Genomic DNA, 13,365 nt, shown 5'->3' on the forward strand with positions numbered 1-13,365 from the left:
GTGTGTACTATGCATGGTCCCATGAAGGTGAAATAATGGTATTTTTAATCTTTTTATGACTGAAACAATAACTTATTTTCTGCATTTCTATGGAGCAGTGGCAGTAACTCCTTTCCTGAGATTTTGTGCTGTTCTCATATTAAAATGTTTTACTTGTGAACATGACAACCATGATATTTTAGCCTTTTCTTGTCAGTTACATTACATATATGTATTGCTTCTTAACCAAGAAGAATATTACATTTGTTACTAAAATGTCTCTCCTATTTTTCCCATAGGAATATTTGAGACTAATAAACTACGATCAAGATGAAGTTTATACTTTTGACAACCGTGGTCACATTTTATACTTTACAAGTACAGACAAATGTTCTGTTTCCAAGAAAATTTAAATCAATAAAGAACGAAATTGCTAGCTATGAAGATATTGCTAAGCAGATAATTAATCTGGCTGTATACGGCAGTGCGCAGAATAGATCTTATGACAGACTGGCACGTTTTGTTGATACTGTGGGAAATAGAATGAGTGGAACTGATAATCTCAAAAACGCTATCAAGTATATGTACAATGCTCTTCAAGAGGATAAACTACAAAATGTTTCTTTGGAGGCGGTAAAAGTTCCACATTGGGAACGTGGAGAGGAGATGGCAATTATGATAAAACCAAGGGTTAAAAATCTAGCCATATTAGGACTTGGTGGAAGCATTGGAACTTCATCAGAAGGTACAGTAATGCGTTTTGTGTCTGTTTTATGTATTTTTTTTGCAAAATTAGGAGCTTCTGCTAATGTTTAAATGTATTTTAATATGATGTTCTACCAAATCTTTTTTTTCCCCACCTAAAAAAATAGATTTAACAACTGAGAACCCAAATATTACAGGGTTTAAAACATTATTTGGCCATGTATAATACAAAAGCAAGAGAGTAGAATCAATTCACTAAATACACACACATGCGAGCGCGTGCACACACACACATATATATATATATACTGTGTGTATGTATATATATATATATATATATATATATAAATCATAACAGGCTGCACAATAAAAAAAGCTTAGAGACCCCCAAGCCCCTAAGCCCCTCTTAGAAATAAAGCCCCTATATAAGTTTTAAAAGCCTGATGATCACTGTGATAATAGTGATAACCTTGTATGAATAAATGTCCATTTATTTGCATAGAGGCTCATGAGAGTCCCTATGTGCAGATCAAACTTACGTAACTGTACTGAAAGGGCTTTATTTATATGAGGATAAAGTCTTTTTTTTTTACTATAGAGTTTAGGGAAAACCACACATACACTAATGTTCATAACCTTGCTTTTGTATATATGCTGTGACCTCCCTGTGTGCCGCACCTTCTCAGAGGGTCCTTGCGGATGCAATACACACCACTGCCAGCTATCTGTGTTTGAATAATACTAGTGCAGGGCCCTCACAGCATATGTGAAAGAAATCATTTGTACCCAAATAATTTTTGCTAATTAAAGTATATTGCATAATAACAAAGTAAAATAGTAGATGAGGTTGAAAACCAGACAATTCCATTGAGTTCAACCTATACAAGGCTTTATACAATATACTTTCAAAAAAGCTCAAATTGAGGTTAAATTAAAGGGACAGTCTAGTAAAAATTAAATTTTCATTATTCAGATAGGACTCATATGTGGACTGAAAGCAATGAAATTCCATGCAAGTATCTGCCTTACTTTGCCCTTCAGCTGGTAGCTTTATGGAGTTCTTTAACTCAAGGCAAATGGGCAAAATACCAGGAATCTGCATCTGCCTTTCTTGCCTCTCAGACTCTCAGACACCATTGAAGACACCACATATAATGTCACACTTAGTGGTTAAAAGGGGCTTTTCTTATGCATTGGAATCATGTTGAAAGAATTGGATGTGGGAATCCTACCACGTAAGCAAAATGCCAAGACTGAAATCTACCCGTAAATTGTTTTTAATGGATTATAATTGTATTGTAAATAATATAAAAATAACTACATTTTGACTTAATTCAAGGTTATTTCTTGCCTTATGCAAGTAAAAAAAAAAAATCTGTGTATATATTTTCGAGACTATATTATGGTCATAAACGCTTAACCCTTTCGTGACAGGGTTAAAGTGTCTACATCGGAACACCTGTTCCGATGTAGACAAATTGAAACTACGCGATCGTGCATACGATCGCGAGATTTCAATTATTGGATCGCATCTGGGGGGCGTCCCTACAACCCTAGGAACGCCCTCCAGACCGCGATCAAGTCCTTGAAGCGCAGAAGGCTTCAGGACAGCCGTTTGATATGACGTTCTATTCCGTCATAACGGCTTTAAAGCCCAGTGTAAATATGACGGAATAGAACGGCATAACGGCGTTAAAAGGTTAATAGACTTCAGCTCATCTACCTGATTATCGGTTTCCAGGGAGATAATTTTACAGATTTATTGTTTTGCATGCATAAATAATTTTATCTGTGTGTGTTTGATACATTTTTATCAGTTTAGAGGCAGAACAGTTGATTAGTGGCGTAAATGAAGAGGTACAGATATAAAGTAAGAAAAAATGAGAGTTCATTTAATAAATATTATCTGATTTGTGTGCATAATAAATGCAAATAAAATCTCTTGTTTGTATTGTAGGCATTTTTATATGTTTAATATTCAATACGTAAACAATACTTTATTGTTGTTTTTTAACATGAATGAATTATATTATGCTTCTGTTTCAACCAAAATCATAAAAACAGTGACTGCAATCCGACTTTGTTTAGAATTTTGACAATTTTAAAGGGTTATAAATCTCCACAAAGTAATTGTAAATAAAAACAAAATCCATACATATGTCTAATGTAGAGCTTTTTTCAGAAAATGGTTTAATGGTATAGCAAAATGTTATTTTAAGCCTCTCTTTTTCCTTACAGCATAGATCCATTAATGTCTTTAAAGGGATAGTAATCACCAAAAATGTTATTGTTTAAAAAGATTGATAATCCCATTATTTACCATTTCCCAGTTTTGCATAACCAACACTGTTATAGAAATATACTTTTTACCTCTGTAATTACCTTGCATCTAAGCTTCTGCTGACTGCCTACTTATCTCACATCTTTTGACAGATTTGCATTTCAGGCAATTAGTGCTGACTCTTAATAACTTCACGTGCATGAGCACAGTGTTATCTATATGAAACACATGAACTAACGTCCTCTAGCTGTGAAAAATTGTCAAACGCATTCAGAAAAGAGGCGGCCTTCAAGGGCTTAGAAATTAGCATTTGAGCATTAGAAAGTTGTTTAAAATGACATGCCCTATCTGAATTATGACAGTTTAATTTTGACTTTACTATCCCTTTAAATTCACACAGGCATGACCAATTGCACTTCAGCTGGTATGTTTCCAAAGACTCTTTAAATTAAAGAGGAGCTTCTCCATTTTCAAATGACGCCACTTATTCCCAAAGGTCAAACCTGTGGGAGATAAGGGTTTCATTAGAACTCATCCCCTTTCTGCTAAAACAGCAGTTTAACTGCTGCCGTAAGTGATCACCATTTTTGCACTAATCACCTTCATGTTAAAGAGGCAAACTACCTTATTCCTGAAAGGGCACACTCTCCTTTTTTAAACAAGTGCGCCCTGTAAGTGGTGTCTGGTTGGAAATATTGACTAAGTAAGAGTCTCTTCCCTCTCACCATTAGGAGTGACACGTGTGGCACTTTCTGCTTATGTGGGACATCTTTTTTACTCATAAGTGATGATGGCCCATGATAGTGGCGGGCCTCATGCCTAACTGCAGTGAAGTGGGTCACTGGGATCCTCAATGGACATGGTTTTGGTGAAATGCAAAATGTATATGTATGTTGTCCTCTGCTTCTAGGGAACTAAAGTATTATTTATATATATATATATATATTAGTAAATGTTCTGTTTAATTATAACTTTGTGTGATCTGTTGGGGTTGTTTGTGCTGGCGGAAGGGTTTGCATAGCAGCGGTTAAACACACATGCCCAGATTCCAATATAGGCAAATGATCTACATATACCATAAGTGGGGGTTTTCAGCCTCAAAATAATTCCAAGCCTCTTTTCTAATGGTTTTCAAATGCATTCAGTCCACATGGACACCCCCTATACCTTCCATTGGGACCTTTAACAGTGGTATTCTAATTAGTCCTTAAATCTATTTCTCAGTGTTTTTTATTTTATTTTAGCAACTAGCAGATGTTCAAAACTCATTTATTTCTGCCTGTTTTGGGAAGCATTTCTTAGTTGTTTGCAGGACTTTTTTTTTAAATATAACCATCCTTGAAAATTACCTGTTCAATAATTTATCATGATAATGTATGACTGCAACAAAGTGTTTGGAAGTTTAAACATTGTAATTATAAAATTAATCTAAATGATATGAAATGCTTAATTGGAACATCATTAATATTATTAGTTAAAGGGACATGAAACTCACATTTTTTATTTCATTATGGACTTATGCAATTAGATAAAAAAAACACTATATGGCAGCAGTTTTTAAATGCTATAAGCACTAGATTCCTCTAGTGTTTGCACTATGTATAACATTGTTAAAAACATTGTTGCAAAACTGCTGATAGAGCTCGAGATATTTGCACACCCCTGAGCCTACCTAGATGTGTTCTTCATCAAAGGATACAAAAGGAACAAATAACATTTGAAAATACATTGATGCCCGCAAAAAGCAGAACTTTAAATATCACGTTAACGTATTCCCCATAGAAGTCAATGGAGCAAAAAAAGTGGAAAAAAACCCACCCTACTCGCGTGTAAACGAGATTGCATATTCTAAAGTGCGCTAACCCAACATAAAAATATGAGTATTTTACATTCCAGTGTTTTTCACATAGCAGAATATGCTCTATTTATTCTCAAATACATACTTCTATATATATAAGATGGTATGTTGGTACAATATATATATATATATATATATATATATATATGGGGTTAAGTAGAATGTTACCACTCAGTGTCAGTGAGTGGTAGCAAGCGTTACTCTGGTGCATGCGCTAGTCAAATGTATGAAGATCTAATGGAGCAGCTATTAAGGTACAAATATTGTGTAATAGACTAAGTCTATACAATATAAGAGGATATATATCAAAGGGTAAACAGCGCTTATAGATATTCTTAATTACGGATTGTATTTGAGTCTCAGAGGTGATAGTTAGCCCTATATAAAATAAAAAATGAAGTGTATGAGTAAATAAGTATATAAATATAAAAGGGTCTTTGACAAAGTTGATGAGATCCAAGTGTAGTGTATGAGTATTAGATACCCTTACCAAAAGTTACCTCAATCCTATGAGGTAAGTTTGCCGCATTGGAGGATGTATCTAGTGGTTGGTGGGTCCTGGATAGTATGATCTGTATGATTCAACTGCCTCTTGGAGTAACACAAGATGTGGATCCCCCTTATGCTGGTCTCTTTAGGAAACTTCCTGTGCTTGTTGCCTCTTGGAGCTTGGTTCTCTTGTCTTGGTATGAACTTTCTTGTCCCGATTTATACCCAGAAAGACAGAAAACAGCAAAGATAGTGTAATACCGTTTTATTCAATAAAAGTATAAAAAATTGCATATATCACACTCACATTTTAGGTCCTCACTGATATGAGGTATAGTGACAGCACATAGGTTTAGAGGTGAATTCACAGATGGTTGTGTCCCAAGCCAGTCAGAGAATAAATATATAGTCAATATTTCTTTGGTGTCACAGGCAATAATTCCAGCCAAGTCGATTTATGTAGCAGATAATTAATCCAGTTATTATAGCTTGTTAGGTTAGTGACTAAAATGGGATAGTCTGTTCCTATATCCAGACTTATCCAGTATATTTGTGTTAGCCACACTAATAGCGGTTAGCCAGATAAAAGCTGTTAATGCAGTTTGTAATGCTGCTGAATGTGAAGACAGGTTAATATAGCAGCGGTATGGCCAATCAGGCAGTCACACCAATAGTGGTTAGCCAGGAAAAAGCTGTTAATGCAGATTGTAATGCTGCTTGAATGTGAAAACAGATTAATATAGCAGCAGTCTGGCCAGTCAGGCAGTGGGTAAAGTTAGTAGCAGATCATAAACTCAATGCGTGCATAAAAGGCAAGCATTCAAAATAAACAGTTTAAAAACAGTTATAAAAGCAATAAAAAGGCAATATTGTGGTACCCTGACGCGTTTCAAAGGTTTCTATGTCCTTCTTCCTCAGAGGGGTTTGTTGTAATTATGACGTGTGTTTGACCCTATTCATACCCACGGGGCGGCGGCACGCCCTGATGTAGGTTGAATCCTATTGGTTCATGTGACCTAATGTCTCGTAAATGCAATCTGTATTAAGAATATACCCTTGTATGTCATATCCATTAAAAACAATGTGCCTTAGGCTTATAGATATATACATATTTACATTTTCCATTATAGTTTTTTTCTGAGTGTCCCAGATTACCCGCTATAAAATTTGCGGTTCAGCTTTTAATGCGTATGTCGTCACGCGCAGACGTCTTAGTTTTTAAACGTCTCTCTATGCCTCCTGGGAAATGTAGTACATTGCATGTCCCATAGAGATTTATTATACAGCTTTTTCAGCTTTTACTGCGTATGTCGTCACGCGCAGGCATCTGAGTTTCTAAACGTCTCTCTGTGCCTCTTGGGAAATGTAGTACATTGCATATCCCATAGAGATGTGTTATACAATGATCAAAGCCTAGCTATATAACCTTCCAAGCGCTTCATTAGGTCTACTGGGAATGTAGTGAGTTCCAATTCCCATAGAGTGCGTTATATAGTGATTAGAGCCTGACTCATCAATGTAAAGGTCTAACTTTTGGTAAGGGTATCTAATACTCATACACTACACTTGGATCTCATCAACTTTGTCCAAGACCCTTTTATATTTATATACCTATATACTCATACACTTCGTTTTTTATTTTATAGGGCTAACTACCACTCTGAGACTCAAATACAATCCGTAATTAAGAATATCTATAAGCGCTGTTTACCCTTTGATATATATATATATATATATATATATATATTAAAATTATGGTGGAGATAAAAGTCTGAGATTAAAATCCTCCATGTCTCAAAAGTAAATCAATACAAAAATGCTTTGCATAGGAAATTAGCACATCCAGGCAAGTTCCCCGCTTGCTTTTCCCCAGTAAAACTCCATGTACACTGTTACCAATGCACAAGATGATTCTGGGTAAAATATGCAAATTAGATATGCAAAATCTCAGATTTTTTGACACAGTGATCCCTTAATAGGGTTATTGCAGCAATACAGAAACCACTGCTAGACAGACTGTTTCATTCTTTTTAGAACTCTTCCGTAGCAGATAGATTTCTGATTGCTGCTTAGGTAAAGCTAATTTCAGGATTAAATCAAAATTCATTAAAATTATGGTGGAGCTAAAAGTCTGAGATTAAAATCCTTAATGTCTCAAAAGTAAATCAATACAATTTTTTTTTTTTGCATAGGAAATTAGCACATCCAGGCAAGTTCCCCACTTGCTTTTCCCCAGTAAAACTCCATGTACACTGTTACCAATGCACAAGAGGATTCTGCGTAAGATATGCAAATTTTTTATTGATTTACTTTTGAGACATGGAGGATTTTAATCTCAGACTTTCATCTCCACCATAATTTTAATGAATTTTGATTTAACCCTGAAATTAGCTTTACCTAAGCAGCAATCAGATATCTATCTACTACTGAAGAGTTCTAAATAGAACAAAATAGGCTGTCTAGCACAATCTAGCTCTGAAAAACAGGCAAGTGCTTCAAATTTGCATCAAAGCAAGTGCTTCAGATTTGGCTCAGCGATTATCGATAGAAATTGAAGTTTCTGTGACAGCTCAGACAGTGCTAAGGACATTGCATAATGTCAACGTCTATGGACAGCATCCAAGGAAAAAACCCTTACTTGCTCTTCGGCACAAAACTGCAAGATTAAACTTTGCTAAACAACATGAAAAGCCTGATGAATACTGGGAGGACATTATTTGGTAATATGGCCAAGACCAAGATACAATTTTTTGGCTCAGAAGGGGTGCAGCATGTTTGGTGTGAACCTGGTCAGGATTATTAAAGTGAATGCATAGTCCCAACAGTGAATCATAGAGGTGGGAGTGTGGCGATATGGGGCTGAATGACTGCAAAAGGTGTTGGGGAGATGACATTTATAGATGGCACCATGAATGCCTGAAATATACCATAATACTGGCTGACAAGATGACTCCCAGTCTCCAGAAGTTTGGCAGAGTACCAATATTCCAGCATGAGAACGAACCAAAGCACAATGCCAAAATCACAAAGGAGTTTCTAAAGGAGAAACAAATGAAAAGTATGACCTGGCCAAGTATGTCACCTGACTTGAATCCAGTAGAACACCTTTGGGGCATTTTAAAGAGAATGGTAGAGCAACATTACACAACCCCTCCAGCAAAGAGCAGCTGAAAAAAATGTATCTCTGAAGAAGGGCAAAACATCTCTCCAGAATTTTGTACGACACTGGTTTCCTCCATGCCAAGGAGGATTGAGTCTGTCATCAAAAATAAAGGTGGACATGCAAAGTATTGAAAAAAATAAAAGATTTGAATCTCAATAATGAAAGGAGCACTGACTTTTGTTGCATTGATTTCCTGCTTTGGGGCCGGTATTTTTAATATAGTAAATCTAAACTGTTAGTTTTTAATTTTAAATAAGAGCAAATACCCTACTGTAAAACGTAGACGAAATGCAGTTACTGTTAGGTTATACAATTTTGAATCATTTGACATGCAAGTGTAGAGATGTCGCGACTAGTTCGCCGGCGAATAGTTCCCGGCGAACATAGCTTGTTCGCGTTCGCTGCGGCGGGCGAACATATGCGTTGTTCTGTCCGCCCCCTATTCATCATCATTGAATAAACTTTGACCCTGTACCTCACAGTCAGCAGACACATTCCAGCCAATCAGCAGCAGACCCTCCCTCCCAGACCCTCCCACCTCCTGGACAGCATCCATTTTAGATTCATTTGGAAGCTGCATTCTTAGTGAGAGGAGGGACAGTGTAGCTGCTGCTGATTTAATAGGGAAATCAATAGCTTGGCTAGTGTATTCAGTGTCCACTACAGTCCTGAAGGACTCATCTGATCTCTGCTGTAAGGACAGCACCCCAAAAAGCCCTTTTTAGGGCTAGAACATCAGTCTGCTTTTTTTTTTTTTCCTGTGTAATCTAATTGCAGTTGCCTGCCTGCCAGTGTGTGTCAGGCTTACAGCGTATACTGTGCCCACTTGCCCAGTGCCACCACTCATATCTGGTGTAACAGTAGTGTACATTTAAAAAAAACAACACTTTTTTGACTGTGAAATAATAACAGTCAGTTTCCGTCAAACGTGTGCGTTTCAGGGCCTGCCAGGGCACAGTGTCACCCCAGTGCAACTCATATCTGGTGTAACAGTAGTGTACATTTAAAAACAACACTTTTTTGACTGTGAAATAATAGCAGTCAGTTTCCGTCAAACGTGTGCGTTTCAGGGCCTGCCAGGGCACAGTGTCACACCAGTGCAACTCATATGTGGTGTAACAGTAGTGTACATTAAAAAAAAAACTAGAAATTTGACTGTGAAATAATAGCAGTCAGTTTCCTTCACATGTGTGCATTTCAGGGCCTGCCAGGGCACAGTGTCACACCAGTGCAACTCATATCTGGTGTAACAGTAGTGTACATTAAAAAAAAAAAACTAGAAATTTGACTGTGAAATAATAGCAGTCAGTTTCCTTCACACGTGTGTGTTTCAGGGCCTGCCAGGGCACAGTGTCACACCAGTGCAACTCATATCTGGTGTAACAGTAGTGTACATTTTAAAAAAAATAATACAATTTTGACTGTAATAGATTGAATAGCAGTTAGTTGTCTGCAAGCGTGTGTGTCAGGCCTACAGTGTCTACTCTGCCATCTTCTGCCAGTGCACAGTGCCACTCATATCTGTTGTCACAGTAGCTTGCACGCATAGTACCACTAATCGAAAAAAAAATGACAGGCAGAGGCAGGCCACCCCACAGGGGCCGTCGTGGTCGTGGTGCTGTGATTCCCTTTGGCCCTAGAATAATGCCCAGTGTTCAGAGGCCACGTACCCTGAACTCGAAAAGTTCTGAGGACATAGTTGACTGGCTAACACAGGACACCCAATCTTCTACAGCTTCCGCTCAGAACCTTGACGCACCATCCTCCTCCAGTTTAGCTTCGGGCACCTCTCAAGTTACCACTCGCCTGCCTGCCGCCACCACCAACACTAGCACAACAGCTGCTTCACTTGATCTGTCAGAGGAGTTATTTACACATCAGTTGGAAGAAATGAGTGATGTGTAACCATTATTGTCAGAGGATGTAGATAACAGGGATATGTCTCAGTCAGGCAGCATTACACACGTACGGTGTGATGATGATGATGTTGTACCCGCTGCTGCTTCCTTTGCTGAGTTGTCAGATACAAGTGAAGCGGTTGATGATGATGATGCGTCCGTGGATGTCACGTGGGTGCCCGCTAGAAGAGAAGAAGAACAGGGAGAAAGTTCAGATGGGGAGACAGAGGGGAGGAGGAGATGAGTTGGAAGCAGGGGGAGGTCATCGCAAGGAGCTAGTGGCACAGTCAGACAGCATGCATCGGCACCCAGGGTCAGCCAGACAGCACGTCAATCAACGCATGCTGTTGCCACCACCAGAATGCCGTCATTGCAGAGCTGAGCAGTGTGGCATTTTTTTTGTGTGTCTGCCTCTGACAACAGCGATGCCATTTGCAACCTGTGCCAAAAGAAACTGAGTCGTGGGAAGTCCAACACCCACCTAGGTACAACTGCTTTGCGAAGGCACATGATCACACATCACAAACGCCTATGGGATCAACACATGAGTACAAGCAGCACACAAACTCAAAGCCGCCATCCTCCTCCTGGTCCAGCATCTTCAGCCACGTCAACCACTGCTGTCCTCCTTGCCCCCTCTCAACCATCCGCCACTCCGTCTCTCGCCTTGAGCAGTTCCTGCTCATCTTCCCACAGTCAGGTGTCTGTCAAGGACATGTTTGAGCGTAAGAAGCCAATGTCACAAAGTCACCCCCTTGCCCGGCATCTGACAGCTGGCTTGTCTGAACTCTTAGCCCGCCAGCTTTTACCATACAAGCTGGTGGAGTCTGAGGCGTTCCAAAAATTTGTAGTATTGGGACATCGCAGTGGAAGGTACCCGGCCGAAATTTCTTTTCACAAAAGGCAATCCTCAACCTGTGTTTTAAAGCACGTTATTCCAAACAATTTAGGAATGTTAGGTGATGTATGCCCTTTATGGATTAAAACCAGACTCTGCATCAACTATGTAATTTTCCATGGGAGTTTTGCCATGGATCTCCTCCGGCATGCCACAGTCCAGGTGTTAGTCCCCTTGAAACAACTTTTCCATCACTATTGTGGCCAGAAAGAGTCCCTGTGGGTTTTAAAATTCGCCTGCTTATTGAAGTCTATGGAGGTTCGCCCCGTTCGCCCGTTCGCGAACATTTGAGGAAAATTTTATGTTTGCGACATCACTATTTAAGTGATATTGCACTGGGGTGTACTCACTTCTGTTGTGTACTTTACTTATGTACACACATATAAAAATATATTTATACATACATATCTAAATATAGATATATTTTTTTGTTTCGGGAAACAGTTAACCAGATCTCTATGGCATGGTAATCATTTTAGCGTAAATCACAATTGAGCTCACGCGTTTGCATTTACTTTCGACTTTTAATACGAGCTCTAAACCCAATACGCTAGAACACCCATGATAAATCCCTTTTGGCTTGCGTGTAACTGTTCGCGCTTCACTAGTAATTTGGCCCTTTATGACTAGAAACAAGAGACGTGCTTTTGGTTTGTCATGATTACAAATTTGTGACTAATATGTGAAAATTAATTTTGTTTTAAATAAACAATTATAAGAATTAATGCACTAAGTAATTTAAAGAATAACTCATATATACTAAGGAATTTCCTTAGTATATTTGTTATTCTTTAAATTAGTTGTAATACTTACCTTTAGTGCACCAGGGAGCCGCTCTAATCTGCTTCTTCCTCATAGACTTTAGGGTCACACTAATAGAAGAATTAGTGTGGTGGATCTCAGCGCCTGCGCTAAAGCCTTTACTCTAAAGGCTTCACCTTTAGAGTAGGTGAGGGCCTCGCTAATCCAACCTTCTTCACAGAGTTTAGGGACTCTATGAAGAAGAAGTAATATACCTGACACCTGCAGCAAGATAACATTTACATTCAATTTAATGAACATTAATGTAAATGTTAATAAATATTCAGTATTTGTTTCATTTTAAATGAACCGAATACCGAATAGTGAACTATTTTTTCAGAATATTTATTCCAAATTATTCATCCGAGACAAATTATTCCGTGCTGCACATGTCTACTGGAAACTCTGTTCTGATATTTGCTGGGTATTTGTCAAAAAGACTGGAATCCAGGCTGTAGTAAAACTCACAAAAACTATTTAATAATATAATGCTATAGAAAGATATAGCAATTAAATATTGCAGAAGAATGTCCCTTCAATTTGCATTATAAAACAACAACGTGGGCTCAACGTTTATTCTGCATAAAGCTATATGACACATGGGTAGGTTCTATTCCAGATTTTAACCCACATATATAAGTGTAGGCTTGTTACTGGGAGGAAGGTAAATTTTATAACAACTTGTATATGGCTTAAAGGAACATTTAAGTGAACATTAAACTTTAATGATTCAGAAAGAACATCCACTTTTAAGAAGGTTTTTCAGATTACCTCCATTAGCAGATTTACTTTGCTCTTTTCATGTCATTTGTTACAAAGCATAAATAGGCTAAGGAATTGCAGTGCACTACTGTGAGCTAGCTGATAACTGATGGCAACACAATTATGCTTTAACTTTGTGTTTATATGCAAGCAATAAGGAAATCATAAAATGCTCTAACACAGAGGGCCAGATTACGAGAAGAGCGCTGTTTGCACGTGAGCGATAAGGGTTTTATTGTGGGTATTTATGCCAGTTAGGTTTACCGCTTGTGTTACAAGTTGAAAATCTCTCTCTCTCTCTTTCTCTTTCTCTCTTTCTTTCTCTCTTTCTTTCTTTCTCTCTTTCTTTCTCTCTTTTTTTTCTCTCCAACCCAGGTTATTGATCTAGGCCCATTGTGGTATATTTCATGTCACCATTTCTCTACTAAATGCGATTTATAAAAAAAAAAATGTTGACTGTAAAATTATTTACATACCGCTTGTGCAGTAATAACAAAAATGGTTGTAAAAGCTTCTCTGTTTTCTGTTCAG

At 37.9% G+C, this 13,365-nt stretch overlaps 1 protein-coding gene across 3 annotated transcripts in view; it reads left to right on the top strand.

Annotated features, from left to right (window-relative positions):
• The window catches only part of CPQ (carboxypeptidase Q), a 1,179,997-nt gene that overhangs the window by 149,446 nt on the left and 1,017,186 nt on the right, over window positions 1-13,365 (top strand). For all 3 annotated transcript variants that reach the window (XM_053715230.1, XM_053715229.1, XM_053715231.1), the window contains exon 2: window positions 279-724. In XM_053715230.1, the coding sequence (XP_053571205.1) occupies window positions 310-724 (415 nt within the window). In that variant the 5' untranslated portion in view covers window positions 279-309. The remainder of the gene's footprint in view (window positions 1-278; window positions 725-13,365) is intronic.

Source organism: Bombina bombina, chromosome 5, assembly GCF_027579735.1.
Source record: "Bombina bombina isolate aBomBom1 chromosome 5, aBomBom1.pri, whole genome shotgun sequence".
Classification (NCBI taxonomy): Eukaryota; Metazoa; Chordata; class Amphibia; order Anura; family Bombinatoridae; genus Bombina; species Bombina bombina.